The following is a 21136-nucleotide window of genomic DNA, read 5'->3' as shown; positions in this document are numbered from 1 at the left end:
ATATAGTTATCAAAATATTAAAAAACCAAGCTCACTGGCCCCATTCAGAACTCCTCCTTTACTCTTTTTTCTTTCTTCCTTCCTTCCTTCCTTCCTTCTTCCCTTCCTTCCTTCCTTCCTTCCTTCCTCCCTTTCTTCCTTCCTTCCTCCCTTTCTTTCTTTCTTTCTTTCCTTTTCTTTCCTTCCTTCTTTCTTTCTCTTTCTTTCTTCTTTCTTTCTTTCTCTTTCTCCCTTTTTCTTTCTCTTTTCTATCTATCTATCTATCTATCTATCTATCTATCTATCTATCTGTCTGTCTGTCTCTAGACCACTTAGGTGGTTTAGAATCAATCCATAAAATGATGAACTAGGAGTCAGAGAGAATATGAATGAGCATAGAACAATATAAATATTTATCAAAGAACCTATAGTATATCAATCCTTTATTTCCAAGAAATAAAATAAAAGAATAGTCAGGAAGCTTAGGTTGATAAGGAAACAAAGTTATTTACCTCCATTTTTTTCTGATAAGAGAGAGCTAATTTTCTGCACAGGCCTTGGCAGTTCTGTGTGGATTCATGATAGTCACATGGTTCATCTAGTTTTCCTCTTATCTGCTGTCTGTGTGAAATGGGAGACAAGTTTCACTTAGACTCTTTATTATTGTATTGATCATGAAACATTTTATTTTTATTTGACCTTCATATAAGCCTGTGCTTCATGCATAGTAAGAACTTAATACATGCTTTTTTCACTCATTCATTAATTCCTTCAATTATAAAATGCAGATAATAATATCACCTACCTCATAGGGTTGTTGTTGGTGTGGTTGTTAGCTATGTGACCTTGAATATATCATTTGCATCTCTGGGAGTCAGTTTATAGTGTTCAGTTGTGTCCCACTCTTTGTGACCTCATTTGGGATTTTCTTGACAAAGATCCTGGAGTGGTTTGCCATTTTCTTTTCCAGCTCATTTTACAGGTGAAGAACTGAGGCAAACAAGGTTAAGTGACTTGCTCAGGGTCACACAGCTAGTTAGTGTCTGAGGCAGGATTTGAACTCAGGAAGATGAGTCTTCCTGACTCTTGGCCTATCTACTATTTACTATGTGTACTGTACCATCTACCTGTCCTGTGGGAGTCAGTTTACTGGTGTGTAAAAACTAGCAATCCTAAGTTTAGGACTGGAAGGGACCTCAGATTTAATCTGTGGATGGAATATCCAAAAAAGGACAAATACACATGAAACCTCAGATCTGAGTCTTTTACCAATTGGAGGAAAGAGAGGAGTCTAAGAAAAGGATTCAGGGTAAGTTATAAAAGAGCTTTTTAGATCAGGCAAGTGGAATAAAACCCAGATTAGGGTCAGCCATGATTTTTCTGTTGTCTTTAGCGACGTAGTCTGCTTGAATACAGATTTTGGCTAATGCTTCTGCTTTGTATTTAGCACCCATGGGACCATAGATTTAGATTGGGGAAGGACCTTAGAGGTCACTGGGTCCAAGACTCTTCACTTTCCAGATGAGGAAATTGAGGCAGAGAGAAATTCTGGGATTTGCCCAGGGCCAAACAGCTATTTTGTATCTGAAGGAGTATTAACACAGGTTTAGCAGGCCCTCCCTCCCTTCCTTTCTTTCTTTCCTTCTTTCTTTCCTTCTTTCTTTCTTTCTTTCTTTCTTTCTTTCTTTCTTTCTTTCTTTCTTTCTTTCTTTCTTTCTTTCTTTCTTTCTTTCTTTCTTTCTTCCTTCCTTCCTTCCTTCCTTCCTTCCTTCCTTCCTTCCTTCCTTTCTTTCTTCCTTTCTTTCTTTCTTCCTTTCTTCCTTTCTTTCTGGATATCAGGTCAGGGGAATCCTTTCGATATCATGTCACTTGGAAGATTTATGGAGTATAAATTCTGAACCAGGTGAAGGGAATATACAGTGTGAAGAAGAAAAGAATTTAGGAGTATGTGTCAGGGAAGGGAGGATGATAGTAATCTTTAAGTATTTGAGGACAGCTAGGTGGCACAATGAATAGATTGCTGGACTTGGAGTCAGGAAGACTTGAGTTTTAAATGCTATCTCAGACCTAGCTGTGTGATCCTGGGCAAGACACTTAACACCTGTCCGCCGCAGTTTCCACATATATAAAATGGGGAAAATAATAGAAGGAAAGTAAACACATAAAGTGCTGCACAAACCTTGATGTACTATATAAATGCTAGTAGTTATTATTACTATCGAAGATGGATTAAATTCTCTACACGACTCTAGAGGGCAGATATGGGATCAATAGATAGGATTTTGTTTTTTTAAAAAGGAGGGTTTCAATTTAATTTAAGAAAGACCTTTTAACAATTAAAGTTGTAAGAAAATGGAATGGCTTGCCTTATGGATTTGTGAGTGGTTCTCCGGCAAGTTTTTCAGGAAGAGCCTGGTCGATCGCTTATCGAGGCTGTTGTAAGAAGGGCTCATGCTTTTGTGTAAGGGCTTGGCTAGCTGACCGCTACGTTACCTTTCAACACTGAGGTTCAGGATCAGAATTTAGGACCTTTTATGAGTAATGGGAGCAGCAGCAGCCATTGAGAAATATGCGTGGGATTAGAGTGGTAGTAGGGGGCTATTTAACTCAGGTCAGGGTAAGAATCAATATTCACAGCTTGAAAAGGTTGAGGTAGAGAAGTCCAGTCTTCATCTGCAACACAAGGGGACTGAACTTTAAGACAGTGGTGTCAAACTCAAGTAGAAACAGGAGCCACTAAACTCTACATAAGGATGCTTGTGGGTTTATATTAACTTAGAATGTAACATATTAATATTATCTTTATTCTATTGTATTTTTGGTCATTTTGTTCAATATGTCCCAATAACATTTTAATTTAGTTCAGGCCACAATCTGGAGCACTGTGGGCCTCATGCAGCCCACAGGCCATGTATTAGACGCCTCTGCCCAAGATCTCTTGACTTTATGGAAAGGAGGGCTGGTTTTTCTAGCTGGAAGAGCTGTGATAATGAGAAAGTCAATTTCCATCAGCTTGAAGCTGGGGGAGGGAAGAATCATGGTGCTGTGAAAAGCACAATGGATTTGAAGTCAAAGGATCTGAGTTTCAATTCCAGCTCTGATCTTGATTCAGGCACTTAATCTCCAGGATCTCAGTTTCCTTACCTGTAAAATGAGGGCATTGAACTAGATGGCCTTGAAGGTCACATTTAGCTCTAAATCTATGGTCCTTCCATCTCTAGATCCTGTGATCCTATGGAATGGTTCTTGTTTTAGTAACAGGCGCAATGACTCAATGAATGATTCTGACAATACTGGTTAACACTTGTGTATCCTAGCTCATAAGATTTTCTTCTATGGACTCTGCAACTTTGCTTTGTAATCCTTATTTTAAAACTAAATAATTGTTAATTATTTTGTTAATATTGTTAATAATATGTAATTAAAGCACAATCTAAATTTTTAGCATTGAGGATTTTCCCTTTGGAAAATAAATTCAGTTATGCTCTGTATATGGTTGCTCTATTTAGGGTTTTATAACAGTGTGTGTGTGTGTGTGTGTGTGTGTGTGTGTGTGTGTGTGTGAGGTGGTCTCAGATTTGTGATTTCAATGGTACAGGGAACTCTGATGCAGAAAATCCTTCCATTAAAACAGATCAGCCACTGGACTGTAACCTGGGGGGCACTTAGAGAATGACTCACCAATCCAAAAGGCAGACCGTTCCATTCTTGAATTGAAACCCTTGCCCTTTGGTTCCATATCTACCCTCTAGAAGTCCAGCAGAAAAAGTTTTATCAAAAAGATAAGATTTTTTTCTAAATAACATTAATATTAATAGCAACAATGATGATGCTGATGATGTGACCTGCCTGCAGTCACACTGCTAAAATACATCAGAGATAGACCTTGAAGCCATATCTTTCCAAAGCTGACCATTTTCACACTGTACCACATTGCCTCCTATGAATAAATAAGAACCAGATATTCATAAAGTCATGAAATCCCACTGTAATATCACTGCTGTTCTCTATCTACATTAAACAAAACCTACAGGATGAACTGAGTAACTTAGTTAAGTCCAATGGTCAAACCAGTGGTACATGTGGACAGAGCCTCTTTTCTGAATATCTATGTTAAGATGTGCTTGATGAGATTTCTCCTTCCCTAACTCAAAATGTCTGAACCTGATCTGTCCAATTCTTACACAGTTCAAATATCTATGACGTCATTGGTGTGAGCATTACTTCCACCAACGTAGATGACAAGCCCGCCATAGCACACAAGATGCCCCACGATAATTGCTGTGGCCAACTAAGTCATTGCCCTGTGCCATGACCCTCTCCAGATTTAACTAGGATGTTCCGTGGATGGAAACACTGGCTGGACTGGCTGCCTGGTGAAGCAGTGAGTTTCCTGTCTTTGGAAATATTCATTCAAAGGCTAGATAGTAATTTTTTGAGGATATTGTATAGAAGACAAATGCTTTCAATAAGGGTTGGACTAGGTAACTGATGAAATGCCTTTCAATCTGAGATTTTATAATTAACCTCCAATATCATGTTCTAGCCTCAGAAACTTTGGTGAGCAACATCAGTGACCATTAAGAAACAAGGAGGGCACTGAGATGTCACTAGACTGTAGCTCCAGTTGAAACAAATTTATTAAATATATTAAATATATTATATATATAATATATATTATATATAAAATATATAATATATATAATATATTATATATTAATATATTTATATATATAAATATATTAAAATTCATAAAACAGTAATAATGCTAGGATGAAACCACCAACACTGAGCTTTAATTTACAAAACAATGAATCATAATTTTAATTTATTTCTAGATATTTCTTTCTTGTAGATCAGAATTAAATGGTTTCTTTCCTGGTTCCTCTTTTGCAGAGGTGGGGAACCTGCAGCCTCACATGTGGCCCTCTAGGTCCTCAAGTACAGCCTTTTGACTGATTCCAAATTTCACAGAACAAATCCCCTTAATAAAAGGATTTGTTCTGTAAAACTTGGACTTAGTCAAAAGGCCACATCCAAGGACCTAGAAGGCCACGCATGGCCTTGAGGCCAGCCGCAGGTTTCCCACCACTGTTTTAGAATCTCTAATTCAAGTTATGTTGATTTTTTCATAGATATTTGAACATGAAGTGCTTTGTTTCAGAGTCCTATTTCACCATAGAAGGGCTGATATAAACTCAGCATTGCAAAGAAATTTCTAATACCTCTTTAACAAAATACTTTTAAGAGAGATATTGGAAGAGAAATTTTCTGGTACTTACCTAGCAATGATGAGATAAAATCTAGTGCCTTTCAACGAATTAAAAGTTTCAGCTTAAGAGACAACTGAGAGTTGGGAGACCTGGTTCCTGGCTCCTGGCTCCTGGCTCCACCACTGATTACCCATGTGATCTTAATGTACTCATTTGCCCTGTTTGAGACTAGTTTCCAATAAGAGGTTTGGTTCAGATGTTTGGTCCTCTTCCAGCTCCGACGTTCTAAGATTTTATGGACTTCCAAAGCTAAGTTCTTAAGTGTCAAATCATCTCATATGCAAACCACATGATAGGAGTTTTAGTTGATCCACAACCTCCAATTCTAATTTGTATGCAAAGAAATTTTCTAAAAGATCAGGCACTAGGGGCAGAAGATAATTTAAATCTCTTGTCTCTTTAAAAGACCTTTTTTTATCCTAGCAGCAATTTAAAGTTTTGACATGTGAGTGTTCAGAAGTGAAGAAATACACACGAATGCTTAAGGGATCATATGTCCCCAATACCCAATTATATGAAACTTAAAATAAACTTTAATTAATATAGAATTCCATGGACCAAAAAAAAAATCAACCACAAAAAAAGTCTTCCCTCAGAGAATATAGAGAGGGGCATTTCTTACCAGTGCAGGAGTATTCTCTACTCAGCTCTTCTGGCCTGGAAGAAACTAATAGGTTCTAAAGCTACAGAATGTGTTCAAAGTATGAGGATGCTTAGAAAAAAGCAAATTGCGTTTACCTCTGGAATAGAGGGAAGGCCTTTAGTTAATCCCATGGGAAAATTGAAGTTTGGGGTGATGAAATCTTAAGATAGAAATAGAAATGCTTAGCTTTTTTCATTGTTGAAGGTGTCAGAAATTCAGGACACAATCTAAGCTAAGAGTCTTGAAAGGAGAATTCCAAGGGAGGCTGTATGATACAATGCAGAGAATAGGATTTACTTTGGGAAGATCTGGATTAAGTCCCATCTTTGTCATTTATTAGTTATATAGCTGTAGACAAGTCACTTAAAATTTCAATAAATACCAGTAGTTCCTATTTCATAGAGCTGTTAGGAGACTCTAATAAGAGAGTGAATCTAAAGCAAACTTAAAATCACTACACAAATATAAATTATTGTTATCCAAAAAGAGGATGGGCTGGTCACATTGTGTGATGGGAAGGGACAGACATTGGTTTGAATATTTCATTAGTATTCTTGAAATTCCAAGGCTAGAAGCCTTCCAACTTTTCATTGTATACTCCTTGGCATTTCAAGAATACCAATGTAGTATACAATGAAAACTTGGAAGACTTCTATTGCTTTGGGGTGGACCCCTTCTGTAATAAACTTATGAAAGGCCAAGGGCAAGAGTCATGCAATACAGGCAGGGTGGAATGAGTTGTAATCTCGATCATGGGAGGGAGTAATCACATCAATGAGATGAAAGATCTGTTGGAGTAAAACCCTGTTTTTGTTGAAGATACCATCATCTTTCTAGTCATTTACCAATTAATTTTGCCTTTTCACTTAATTAGGTCCTCTACCTGGAAGTCCTTCCACAGTCAGTTAGAGTTATTGTTTGCATGTATTGTCATTGTTCACCCTTCTGACACAAAGAAGACCAATGACATCATGATGTTGAGGTCAAGGGACAGTGTGTTCGATTATGGCTGATCAGTCCAATAGGAGCTCACAAGGCTCTACCATAGGTTGGGCACAAACAGATAGTCCATTTGAACGTTTGGGATGGAGATGTCTCTAGATTTGCACGTCTCATATTTCCTTTGTGATACTGTGATTCTGCTTTGCTTGTAGAGCACAGTGCCTTCTTTGATGCAGGCATGCCATGCTGGGCGGTCCTGTGCCCAGTGTCTCCCATGTCTCACAACTGATATCAAAGTTTTTCAGAGAGGTCTTCAGAGTGTCCTTGTACTGCTTCTTCTGACCTCTGTGTGAGCTCTTGCCTTGTGTGAGCTCCTCACAAAATAGTCTTTTAGGTAAATGTGTGTTTGGCATTTGGGGTAGATGGCTAGCCCATCAGAATTGCACTGTCTATAGTAGAGTTGGAAGGCTTGGCAGTTCAGCTCTAGAGAGGACCTCAGTGACTGGTATTTTATCTTCCCAGGTGATCTTCAGAATCTTCCCAAGATAATCCAAATAGAAGTGGTTGAATTTTCTGGCATGGTGCTGGTAGATTGTCCAGATTTCACAGGCATACACAAAGGAGTCAGCATAATGGCTGCGTCAAACCTCATTAATACCTCTTCTCTCCTCCACTTTCTTTTGGAGCCTCCCAAATGCTTTGCTAACTCTGACAATGCATGCATCAAACTCATCATCCATGTGGACATCCCTGCTCTGCTTGTTTGTTATGTTGTAAAGCTGAAGGTGGAGACCTTTTGTTGGGTTTTCATGGGATCCTCAAATCTCAGAACTCCAAGGAGCTCAAGAGAAATTACCCCTTTAACAATACTGAAAAGTGATCATCCAGTTTCCACTTGAAGACCTCCAATGAGGGAAAACTCATTACCTTCAAAAATAGTCCTTTAATTTTTTTTGGATAGCACTAATTATTGGGAAGCTTTTCCTTATATTGAGCCTACAGGACAATCAGAATGAGCCTAATGCCATTTTACGATGGCTGTTCTTCAAAGATTTAATAGCTATTCTGTCCTTCTTAAGCATTTTCTTCTTCAAGTTAAAGGTTCTTCTTTCCACCGGGCCTTATGTGACATGGTCTCATGTAAGCTGGCTCACCATTCCAGATTTTTCATATCCATCAATGGTGAGCATGTGTCTTGCAACACTATGAACTTAATTCTTCATTTTTACTAATTTCTAATGGTATGTAACCCATTCATCTATATGAGTAAGATGAAATGATAACAAACGCTTTCTGGATTTTGTAAGCACCTTATAGTATATGAGTATATTCCTAAGAAATATCTCATTACTCTAGATGGGGCCACTGAGGATCAGAAAGACTCAGATCACACATATCAAAATAGTATCGTATAGAATCATGGATAAAACTGAAAGGTACTTTAAAGGCCATCTAGTCCAGCACATTCCTTATGCAGATCAAAAACCTGGGGCCCACAAATGTTGAGTGGCTTCTCCAAGGTCACATAGGTAGTAAATAGATCTGAATTTTGGGCTGGGATTCTAAGTTCAGTAACTCTTTCCACTGTACCACATGGGATAATAGAGTGATCTTTAAATGGGAGACTGAAGGACTGACCAAGAGTTGACGTTTTCCTAGAGTAGTCAGTGGTATAGGGAGATCTTCTGAGGTGTAGATTTATAGGAGAATGCTTGATACTTTTATTCTTTAAAATAGTTCCTGTGACCCTATGGAGAGTATTTTCCCTTCTTGCATAATTTAAAATTATTCATTTGGTCTGGGTTGTTGGAAATCAAACACTGGGGTGGTGGTGGTGGTGGTGGTGGTGGTGGTGGTGGTGGTAGTGATGGTGGTGGTGGTGGTGATAGAAATAATACTGCAGAAACTGGAAATAAAGAAGACCTCTTTTAACATGTTTTCTTTCCACAGACACCTCTTTTACTACCAAATAGCAATGTCCCAAGTGCTTCAAGGCCATTAGTATACAATGACAGGTGAGCCCCGTGGGACTTACATTAACAGACAGACCATCAGGAGGACTCAATCAATTAAAAACATTTGTTAAATGCCTTTGTTAATAGAAGAGTATCTATTTGCGAAGCAAGCATCCAAATGGGGTGAGCAAACATCCAAAACAAACGCATATATAAATACCTAAAGGACAAATATAAAGTGTGTAAATGCAAGTATATACAAAGTAGTGAAAAATCAGATATTTTGGGAAGGAAGGCCCTAGTAGTTGGGAGGAATCAGGTAAGGATTCATGTAGAGGTTGGCCCTTGGGCTGCCTCTTAAAAGAAGAAAGGGACTCTGAGGTGGAAATAATGAAGGCATTCATTTCAGTTGTGTACAACTGCCAGAGCAAAGGTTTGGGGACAGAGCATTGTATGTGAGGAAAAGAGAGAAGATCAGTTAGCTGAATTGCAAAGTGCAGGAGAGGAGTCATGTTCATGGAGGGTGGAAGGATAGTCTGGGGCCAGGCTGTGAAGAGAGGCAGGGTGGTTGTGGTGGGGTGTGCACCCCTTTCAAGAATTAATTAGATGTATGAAAGTGGAATGGATTAACTCAAGAGTGAATTGACTCGAGTTAACTCCTTGTAGGTCTTTGAGAAGAGGCTGACTGTTGTTGAGTTGTGCCAGACTCTTTGTGACCCCATCTGAGGTTTTCTTGGCAAAGACACTTGAGTGGTTTGCCATTGCCTTCTCCAACTCATTTTACAGATGAGGAAACAGAGGCAAACAGTCAGGGTCACACAGCTAGTACGTGTGTAAGGCCAGATTTGAACTCGGGAAGATGGATCTTCCTGACACTCTATCTGCTGTGCCCCCTAGCGGCCCCTAGGTGGAATACCTTCTTCTCAGGTGTAGTATGTTTTTGAAAAGGCCTCAGGAAGTAGTCTTATAATCCAAAGCTTATCTGAAAGAAATTCTCTCAAAAACATATTGTAGATGACTACTATTTCTCAGGTACAGGATGTTTTTGTGGGAATTTCTTACAGATAAGCTTTGGATTATAAGACTACTTCCTGAGGCCTTTTTCCAGCCCTCAGTTTCTATGATTCTGTGATTCTCCATTTGTCTGGAGCAGATGGCCTTAAATTATAGAATTACAGAAGCGACCCACTGGTGGCAAAAGTGCTGGGATATGAATATAAAACCTGCTGGTGGGCGCAGTTTTAACCATTTTTCACATGGAAAGAATAAGGCACCTATCATCTCCTGCCTTTATTTTAAACATCTTTGCAGACAGTTCTGATATTTATCTTTAAGCACTTGATGCTCAAATGCAAACATATCGGTTAGTGGTGTTGACCCAATGCAATTCTTGGAGTGCCACGCTCTTGGAAGAATAAAGTTATAAATGGCCCAAAGGTCAATGGAACTTGTGTATGATGTTCATAAGCAGTTGAAGTATATTTCCTATGATGACTTATATGCACAATGTGGTGTAAAGGATACCACTGAGGTCATGTCTGACTAGAGGAGGTGGGCATGTAAGGTATAAGCAAGAGTGTGCTGGAGTTAGCTTGTGCCAGCTTACAAGAGTTAATAGTAACATTTTCAGTGTGAGGAATTACACCTGGGAAATAAGCAAAATACTACAAATGAGGGGTTAACTTGGAGTTTTGTTGGTTGTCCAGGGTTAAGAAAATGATGGTCAAAGAGTTACTAATATAGATTAAACCTAAATTTTTGTTGTGTTTATGGTTTCTTTGAGCCAGTTGACAAATATTTACTAGTACATCCCTGTGTATAAGAAAACTACAAAATCTCCAAATTAGAAATTATTCTAAGTCATCTAACTTGTCTTTGCCTGACCAAGAATCTCTACAACTTCCCCTGAAAGTGTTCATCTAGCTTAAGGGCATGTAGAGAAGAATTCATTTTCTCCCAGGTCAGCCTATTCAATATTTGGATAGCCCCAATAATGAGGGAATTTTTCCTTATACTGAGTGAGAGTCTGTGTCTTGGCTACCTCTGCCTTCTTGGTTCTGCCCACTGGGGCCAAGAAAAACTATTCTTATTTCTCTTTTCTATCACAACTCTTCAAATATATGATGCCTTGAGAATAAAGGCAACATATTGGTATAGTGGGACCTCTGATAAATGTATATATGTATATATATATATACACACATATATATGTATCTGTGTATATCTATACACACAATCTATATCTATATTTATATCTGTTTCTGTATCTGTATTCATATATGTGGAGCAGCTAGGTAGGGCAGTGGATAGACCACCAGACCTGGAGTCAGGAAGACTAATTTCTGTGAATTCCAATATGACCTCAGATACTTTCTAGCTGTGTGATCTTGGGCAAGTTACTTAAACCTGTTTGCCTCAGGTTCCTCATCTGTAAAATGAGCCGGAGAACAAAATGGCAAAGCACTCCACTATCTTTGCCAAGAAAATCGCAAATGGGGTCATGATGAGTTGGACACGACTGAACAATACACATCCACACATACATATGCATATATTTTTATACATCCATCCATACATATGCATATGTGTGTATACACACATACACCAAGAAGCAGATTTCTAGCTCATTGTGCAAATCTATTTATGGGAAAATATACGACCTACATCTGTGAATAGAGGATCACAGAGTTCAAAGTAAAAATATTTTAAAAACCAAATTTTTGAGTTCACAGACTAACAAAATGAAGGCTACTAGGTAATGATGTCATTGATTCCCGAATATATACTGTGTAATTTTCTTATATTTAGTATCTATAATAAAAACAGTGGTATGTGCTTCATGTTCTTTTAGAGAACATCACCTTTTTCACTGCTGCCTTCACCTCCTTGTTCCTCAGACTATAGATAATGGGGTTTAGCATGGAGGTCACTGCACCATAGAATAAGGCAATCAGTTTGTCTGAATCTGGGTCTTTTGCCTTGGGTTTCAAGTACATGAAGAGGATAGTGCCATAGAATATGATGACCACGGCCAGATGTGCTGAACAGGTGGAGAAGGCTTTCTTCCTTCCTTCAGTTGAGTTGACTCTCAGAATGGTGCCAAGGATAAACACATATGAGATGAAAATGAGCAGCCCTGGAGTCAATGTGACCAATGTAACTGCTACCATCACGACAAAAGCATTGAGGGAAATGTCCACACAGGCCAGTTTCAGGACAGCCAGGATTTCACAGAAGAAATGATCAATGATATTATTTCCACAGAAGGAAAGCCTCAATGCCAGGATCGTTTGCAGTAATGAATTTACACTCCCAACTATCCAGCTCACAGCTGCCAACTGCACACAGACTCTGGTATTCATGACGATTGTATATCTTAAGGGATTGCAGATGGCTACGTACCGGTCATAGGCCATCATGGCCAACAGAACACTCTCTGCTGTTCCCAGGGCAAGAGTTAGGTACATTTGTAATGCACATGCTGGGAAAGAGATGGTTTTTCTGGCTGATAGGAAATTGACCAACATTAAGGGAACAAAGGAGGATGTACCAAAGATGTCCATGAAGGAGAGGTTACTAAGGAAGAAATACATGGGGGTGTGAAGGTTGGAATCCAGAATACTCAGAACAATGAGAGAGGAGTTCCCCAGCAAAATGACCAAATATATGACCAGGCACAACACAAAGAGGACAATCTCAACATTGTGATGCTTAGAAAGCCCCAGCAGAAAGAATTCTAGCACAACGGTCTGATTTGCCCCATTCATTCTCTTATCTCTTGTTTCTAGCATTAGCTACTTTGAGAAGCACAGAGTAAATTCAAATACTCACTGCTCCTTGCACTGTTAAGTAACTGTATAAAACAGGGATGGCCCTTCTGGTTGCATTTCACACGTTCATTTAAAGCTATACAAATGATTTTTATCTGAAATTACAGGATATGTTCTAGGCTACCATTTAATTCTGCAAGATGATTCCTGTGTACTACCTGATGCTGCTTTATTCCCAAATACTAAAACTTCTAGGAATGCAGTGAAATTGTAAAATAGATGCTCATTTTCCCCAATCATATTGCCAAATATTTAGGTGCTTTCAATTTTTGTCCAAGTTTACTTGCTTATTACTGGTGGATGTCAGCTGCTATATATTACTTGAGGCTAAAGGGGAAGGGGAGAAGAAACAATTTGCGGGGCAAGAATGAATAGTTTTGGTTTTAGAGAATGACTGACTCCGTATGGGTTTTTTGTATATACAAGTTCTGTTTGGCTGCACATGTATTTACTTCCATTGGGTAATACAGATTCCTTACTCTTCAGATCTTGGATCTCCTCATCGTTGCAGTTAAGGGATGGCAGGCAACAGAATCTTAAGAACAATTGATGGAATTCCACATTAACTTTTTAGGAAAATGAGTATTGTCTCTGTAAAGAGAAAAGAGAAGTCAGGATTTAGTTTGTTAATAAAATCAGAAGTTAACATACTTTATATCACCTTCTCCCACATGACCAGTGAAGTTAATGGCTTGAAATGCCGTCAGGATTCTTAGTGTGCACTTTGTGTATACTAGCCTTATTCCTTCTTTCTCTATAGCTCAGTTTATGACTATCTATAAATTCTGCTTACATTACTCTCGATAGTATCTGTTTTTATTCTTCCTACCTTACCATAGGCATGATTGTAATTGAAAATTATGTTTATTGTTTCTACTCTACTCCCAACCCGCTTCATAAATTCTCAGTGATATCCTTTGCCTTCTGAATAAAGCCAGGTATTGAAGGCCTTCTTCAACCTAGAACCAAACCTTTCTTTTAATCAATTAATTATTTATTTAAAATAGCATTTTTCCAATCATATGTAAAGACAATTTTAGAATTCATTTTTATAAAATTTTGAGTTCCATTCATTGTTCTGAAACACTAGTCTTTATCTGTACCTCTGATAATGATAACATACTATTTTCTGTTATGAGACTTACTGCATTCGGTTTTGCATAATGGAGTCATTGTTTTTGTTTTGATTTGTATGTCTTATTTCCCTGATTAGATTACTCATAAGTACCAGGGATTGTGTCTTATTCATTTTCTAAACTGTTCCTTCTGCACTCAGGCTGATCTCCTTATGTTTCTCCCATCAGAATAGGGGCTCTGCCATTAGGACTCTGGGTTCTGATTGGTAAGCTTTTGTCTTTTCTTTCCCAGAATCAGACCACCCAAGTGACCTGCTTCCAAACCATACGTCTGTGTGCATCCCCTCCCCCCCTGCAACTTCTAGCTCCCATTTTGTATGTTATCTTCTTGTATTAGAGTATAAATTTTGGGAGGTCAGGCTAATTTGTATTTGTGTTTCCATAACTTAGCATAGGGCCTAACACATGGTAACTACTTAATAAATGCTCATTCATTTATTCATTTCTATATCCTTCCATCTCTAGTCCTTCTTCCCTGACCACCACAGTGGTGGTAGACAGTCTCATTAAATAACAGGACTCACTGTTTTTCCTCCCAAACTCACCCCTCTCCCGAACTTTTTTGTTGAGAACTTCCCCATCTTTCTAGTAAAACGGGTTTGTAATCTCAGGATTCTTTATTTTCTCCACATCCAGTCAGTTCCAAATCTTAGCATTTTCACCCCCATATTATTTGTGTCACAAAAGGAATTTGGTAGGATTCATTCTTTTGCTATTTTTGCAAACAGTTTGTGTAATGCTGGGATTAATTGTTTGAATATCTGATAGAATTAACTTGTGAGTCCATCTAGTCCCCAGTTTTTTCTTTGGGAGTTCTTTTATGTCTGGGGAAGAAAGGAAAGAAGAGAGGGAAGAAGGGAAGGGGGAAAGGAAGGATGGGAAGGAAGAAAGGGAGGAGAGGTGGAAGAAAGGAAAGGAAGAAGGAAAGGAGGAATGAAGGAAGAGAGGGAAGATGGGAAGGAGGAAGGAAGAAGGAAAGAAATAAGGAAAAGAAGAAGGAAGGAGAAGAAGGGAAGAGGGAAGGAAGGAAAAGAGGAAGAGAGAAATCTACGAGAGAAAGTAAGAATCAAAGAAGAAAGGAAGAAAAGGAGAAAGAAAGGAGAGAAGAAAGAAGGAAAGAAAGAAAGTAGTCTTTGACACTGTTGCTTTGCTCTTATCGTCAGTATTACTGCTGCTGATGGTACCATGACTAGCTGACATTCCTATCACACTTTGAGCATTACAAAATACTTTACCTCATTGATCTTCCCAACAATCCTGTGAAGTTGGTGTTCTTATTATCTCCATTCACAGATAATGACGTTTAGAGAGGTTGGTTCCTGCCAAGATCGCACACAGTTAGTTAGTTGGTGAGTCTAGGAGGAGATGTGAGCATAGGCTTTCTTGATTCCAAATCCATTGTGCTCTTTGTTGCCTCCTGCTGTCTCTCATACTAACTCCATCCCTTTTCAGTCTCAGTTTACCTCATCTGAAAAATAGGGTACTACTTTGATGCTTTGATTGTTAATAATAATTGTCATTATCATTAGAGCTACCAGAAATGGGATGAACTGCCTCTGTGGGGAAAGCATTCCCCATCATCACAGGTTTAAAGTGGAGGCTAGCTGACCACCCATTCAAGAATGTTGTGGAAGGGATTCGATTTTTTTTTCAACTGAATGTTTTTTTTTTTTTTAAAGTCTTGAATCAGCGTTTCTTACCTGAATTTCGATGCTACTTAGGATCAGAGACAGGTAACTGCCATGTTCAAGTTAGAGCTAGAACTCGTTTAGTCGTCAGGAGGAGCTGCTTTTCTTCATGTTGTTTTTGCCTAAAGAGATAAAATAGGAGAGTGTGTTTGCTGAGGGTGTTAAAAGTTGGATTAAAAATGCAACCATGCTGATTGGCATGACTTACGGACTCCCAGGCACAGGCTCCACAAGAAACCAGGAGAATTCATGATGGAACAAAGCTATAGGGAAGGGAGAGTTAGTAACCACTGGGAATATGACCCATGGCTGCACTATACTTCTATCTCATGCAACATTACTAGCATACATCATAGCCATGGGATAGGTTGGCATCCAATTTTAAGGCCATTCAAATAAAATGAAGACGTCATTAAGGGTGTGAAATGTCTATATGAATGTGTCCTGTCCAAAAATAATTATGTATCATTATGAAATAAAGATGCCTGATAATTCCCTAATTATATTCACCATACTTTGCCTACCTTAAATTAAACTCCTTTGAATTAGCCATTACAATTACTTTATTTATAACTTCTCATGCTCTTAGGGACTTCTGTAGTCCCTGAACAATTTAAAGTTGGAGTTCTGAGAATGTAGAAAGTAACATTTTGGCACTTTAGGAATATTGTCTCAGATACCCAATTAATCTCACTTGTTTATTGGGCTATTTTTCTCCAGTATTTTAATTATTCCTTCATACTAAGTTACTGCTTCTAGGAGGTATGTTGATACTAATTAAATGTTTTGTTATATTTACTCCTTCAGGAAAAGATTTTGTAAGGTTTTAGGGAAAGTGTTTCTTAAGTCTTTTCTCTTGGCCCTCCCATGACTAAATTATTCAGGGACTAAAATGTATTTAAGCACAGTATACAACTGTGAATTCGAGGTCAGCCCTCCCTTCTGTCACCCCACTCCCCTCCCATCCCCTTTTTCCTTACTTTCTTGTAGGGAAGATAAATTTGTATGCCCCATTGCCTGTGTATCTTATTTCCTAGTTGCAAGCAAAAAATTTTTTTTGTTTTTAAACATCTGTTTTTAAAACTTTGAGTTCCAAATTCTCTCCCCTTTTCCCTCCCCCCACCCTCCCTAAGAAGGCAAGCAATTCAACATAGGCCACATGTGTATCATTATGTAAAACCCTTCCACAATACTCCTGTTGTGAAAGACTAACTATGTTTTGTTCCTTCCTAACCTATCCCCCTTTATTGAATTTTCTCCCTTGACCCTGTCCCTTTTTGAAAGTATTTGTTTTTGATTACCTCCTCCCCCTATCTGCCCTCCTTTCTATCATCCCCCCTATTTTATCTTCTTCCTCCTTCTTTCCTGTGGGGTAAAATACCCAATTGAGTGTATATGGTATTCCCTCCTCAGATCAAATCTCATGAGAGCAAGATTAAATTATTCTCCCACAGCTGCCCCTTCTTTCCTTCCTACGGAACTGCTTTTTCTTGCCACTTTTATGTGAGATAATTTACCCCATTCTATCTCTCCCTATCTCCCTCTCTCAATATATTCCTCTCTCATCCCTTAATTTGATTTTATTATTTTAGATATCATCCCTTCATATTCAACTCACCCTGTGCCCTCTTTATATATATATATATATATATATGTATACACACATATATATACACATACATATATGTACACACACAGACATATATATATATATATATGTATATACACACATGTATATTCCCTTCAGCTACCCTAATACCGAGGTCTCATGAATCATACACATCATCTTTCCATGTAGGAATGTAAACAAAAGAGTTCAACTTTTGTAAGTCCCTTGTGATTTCTCTTTCTTGTTTACCTTCTCATGCTTCTCTTAATTCCTGTGTTTGAAAGTCAAATATTCTATTCAGCTCTGGTTTTTTCACTGAGAAAACTTGAAAGTCCTCTATTTTGGTGAAAATCCATATTTTCCCTTGGAGCATGATACTCAGTTTTCCTGGGTAGGTGATTCTTTGTTTTAATCCTAGCTCCATTGACCTCCAGGATAGTGTATTCCAAGCCCTTTGATCCCTTAATGTAGAAGCTGCTAGATCTTGTGCTATTCTGATTGTGTTTCCACAATACTCAAATTGTTTCTTTCTGGCTGCTTGCACTATTTTCTCCTTGATCTGGGAGCTCCAGAATTTGGCGACAATATTCCTAGGAGTTTTCTTTTTGGCATCTTTTTGAGGATGTGATCGTTGGATTCTTTCAATTTCTATTTTACCCTCTGGTTCTAGACTATCAGGGCAGTTCTTCTTGATAATTTCTTGAAAGATGATATCTAGGTTCTTTTTTAGATCATGGCTTTCAGGTAGTCCAATAACTTTTAAATTATCTCTCCTGGATCTATTTTCCAGGTCAGTGGTTTGTCCAATGAGATATTTCACATTGTCTTCCACTTTTTCATTCCTTTGGTTCTGTTTTATAATGTCTTGATTTCTCACAACGTCACTAGCTTCCACTTGTTCCAATCTCACATTTAAGGTAGTATTTTCTTCAGTGGTCTTTTGGACCTCCTTTTCCATTTGGCTAGTTCTGTCTTTCAAGGCATTCTTCTCCTCATTGGCTTTTTGGAGCTCTTTTGCGATTTGAGTTTGTCTATTTTTTAAGGTTTTGTTTTCTTCAGTATTTTTTTCAGTATTTTTTTGGGTCTCCTTTAGCAAGTCATTGACTTGTTTTTCATGGTTTTCTCACATCATTCTCATTTCTCTTCCCAATTTTTCCTTTACTTCTCTAACTTGCTTTACCTAATCCTTTTTGAGCTCTTCCATGGCCTTAGACCATGTTTTTCTTGGAGACTTTTGATGTAGGCTCTTTGAGTTTGTTGACTTCTTCTGGCTGTATGTTTTGGTCTTCTTTGTCACCAAAGAAAGATTCCAATGTCTGAGACTGAATCTGAGTGCGTTTTTGCTGCCTGGTCTTGTTCCCAGCCAACTTACTTGACCCTTGAGTTTTTTATTGGGGTATGACTGCTTGTAGAGTAAAGAGTACTTTGTTCCAAGCTTGAGGGGATGTGTTATTGTTTTCAGAGCTATTTCTATACAGCCAGCTCTGCCACACCAGCACTCCTCCTCCCCAAGAACCACCAACCCAGACCGGACTCCTGATCTCAAGCAGGCTCTGCACTCCCACTCTGATCCCCCACTTAATTCCTCCCACCAGGAGGGCCTGGGACCGGAAGCAACTGCAGCTGTAGTTCTGTAGCTGAACCACCCCCAATGCCCCCGGGGTGGTGGCTGAACCCTGAACTCCTTTCACTCTGTCCCCTGCAGCTTTCCCCACTAATCTTCTCTGTTGTCTTTGGTGTTTGTGGGATGAGAAGTCTGGTAACTGCCATAGCCCACTCCTTAAGGGCACTAGGGCCTGTTCTGCCTGGCTTCTGGTCTGGTTGGTTCTGCCACCGACAATCCTGGGCTCTGCTCCCCTCTGCTCCCAGCTCTGTGCACAATAGACCTCACCCATCAACCATCCAGGCTGTCCTGGGCTGCAGTCCTGTTTCCCTCTGCTATTTTGTGGGTTCTGTAGTTCTAGAATTTGTTCAGAGCCATTTTTCATAGGATTTTGGAGGGACCTGGTGGGGAGCTCATGCAAGTCCCTGCTTTCCAGCTGCTATCTTGGCTCCACCCCCTCCCCCAAACATTCTCTTTTTTATTCCATCAGATTGAGGATTTATAGATTAGGGTCCAAAATATTTCAAGTTTATTGATAGCCAGCAAGTAGTGGGAGGCCTTCTGGATAAGTACATGGTAATGGATAAATAAGAAAAGACCAGTGCGCTTGGAAGGAAGTAGAGGAGTGGGAGCATCACTTTTAGGCACTCCCTGTTGTCTGGAGTAGGGGCCTTTGTCCTAATGAAAAACTCCTTCATGGGCAGAAGTACAGGAATTTTGAGGTTTAAAGGGAACAGGTGGAGAGTCTGATGGCCACATTATCCCAAAATATTTAAAAATATGAGGAAAACTATCAATCCATTGTGTAAATATTCTATATTGGATTTTGGGGAATATGTGGAAAAGAATCCATCAGTGAGCATGTACTAAGCACCTTCCATGAATCAATTAGTATATTAGGTTCTGGAGATAAAATTTCTAAAGATACCTACTCACAATGCTATCTTGTATAAAGACTTTTTCTAAAGAATTCCAAGATTCCAAAGAATTCCTTAAGGAATACCAAAGGAATTCTCAAAGAATTCCAAGAATTCTATTTAATGAATAACACAGGACAAGGGAGATACCATGGTGGGGTGGAATGGACACAGATGGAGGGATGGATATCAACACTGATTATAATGTTGAAGTGTGTATTCTCTATTCTTATATTGGAAGTATAAAATAGAGAACAATGGTTTGTGCTTCATGTTCTTTTAGAGAACATCACCTTTTTCACTGCTGCCTTCACCTCCTTGTTCCTCAGACTATAGATAATGGGGTTTAGCATGGAAGTCACTGCACCATAGAATAAGGCAATCAGTTTGTCTGAATCTGGGTCTTTTGCCTTGGGTTTTGAGTACATGAAGAGTATTGTTCCAAAGAATATGATGACCACGGCCAGATGTGCTGAACAGGTGGAGAAGGCTTTCTTCCTTCCTTCAGCTGAGTTGACTCTCAGAATGGTGCCAAGGATAAACACATATGTGATGAAAATGAGCAGCACTGGAGTCAATGTTACCAGCACAAGTGCTACCATCATGACAAAAGCATTGAGGGAAATGTCCACACAGGCCAGTTTCAGGACAGCCAGGATTTCACAGAAGAAATGATCAATGATATTATTTCCACAGAAGGAAAGCCTCAATGCCAGGCTCGTTTGCAGTAATGAATTTACACTCCCAACTATCCAGCTCACAGCTGCCAACTGCACACAGACTCTGGTATTCATGACGATTGTATATCTTAAGGGATTGCAGATGGCCACGTACCGGTCATAGGCCATCATGGCCAACAGAACACTCTCTGCTGTTCCCAGGGCAAGAGTTAGGTACATTTGTAATGCACATGCTGGGAAAGAGATGGTTTTTCTGGCTGATAGGAAATTGACCAACATTAAGGGAACAAAGGAGGATGTACCAAAGATGTCCATGAAGGAGAGGTTACTAAGGAAGAAATACATGGGGGTGTGAAGGTTGGAATCCAGAATGCTCAGAACAATGAGAGAGGAATTCCCCAGTAAAATGACCAAATATATGGCCAGGCACAACACGAAGAGGACAATCTCAACCCTGTGATGCTTAGAAAGTCCCAGCAGAAAGAATTCTAGCACAACAGTCTGATTTGTCCCATTCATTCTCTTATCTCTCTTCTGTTTCTAGCATTAGCTACTTTGAGAAGCACAGGGTAAATTCAAATTCTCATTGCTCCTTGTATAAAACAGGTAAGGCCCTTCTGGTTTCATTTCATATCTTCATTTAAAGCTATACAAATGATTTTTGTCTGAAATTCGAGGATATGTTCTAGGCTACAATTTAATTCTGCAAGAAGAGTCCTGTGTTTCACGTGATGGTGCTTCATTCCCAAATAATAAAACTTCTAGGAATGCAGTTAAATTGTAGAATAGATGGTGATTTTCCCCAATCATATTGCCAAATATTTAGGTGCTTTGAATCTTTGTGCAAGTTTGCTTGCTTATTACTGGTGGATGTCAGCTGC

The 21136-nt window shown here is 38.9% G+C and overlaps 2 protein-coding genes across 2 annotated transcripts; both read right to left on the bottom strand.

Annotated features, from left to right (window-relative positions):
- Nucleotides 1–11629: 11629 nt before the first annotated feature.
- On the bottom strand, nucleotides 11630–12559 carry LOC118831220 (olfactory receptor 13D1-like). Its single transcript, XM_036738441.1, has one exon. It carries the CDS (start codon nucleotides 12557–12559, stop codon nucleotides 11630–11632), a length of 930 nt encoding a protein of 309 aa, XP_036594336.1.
- Nucleotides 12560–19844: 7285 nt separating this feature from the next.
- LOC118831175 (olfactory receptor 13C7-like) lies at nucleotides 19845–20774 on the bottom strand. The gene has a single exon (XM_036738344.1). It carries the CDS (start codon nucleotides 20772–20774, stop codon nucleotides 19845–19847), a length of 930 nt encoding a protein of 309 aa, XP_036594239.1.
- Between the last annotated feature and the right edge of the window lie 362 nt (nucleotides 20775–21136).

The sequence above is a fragment of the Trichosurus vulpecula genome, chromosome 9 (assembly GCF_011100635.1).
Source record: "Trichosurus vulpecula isolate mTriVul1 chromosome 9, mTriVul1.pri, whole genome shotgun sequence".
NCBI classification, from domain to species: domain Eukaryota; kingdom Metazoa; phylum Chordata; class Mammalia; order Diprotodontia; family Phalangeridae; genus Trichosurus; species Trichosurus vulpecula.
The sequence above is the reverse complement of the archived record's forward strand: the minus strand, read 5'-3'. Positions and strand labels throughout refer to the sequence as shown.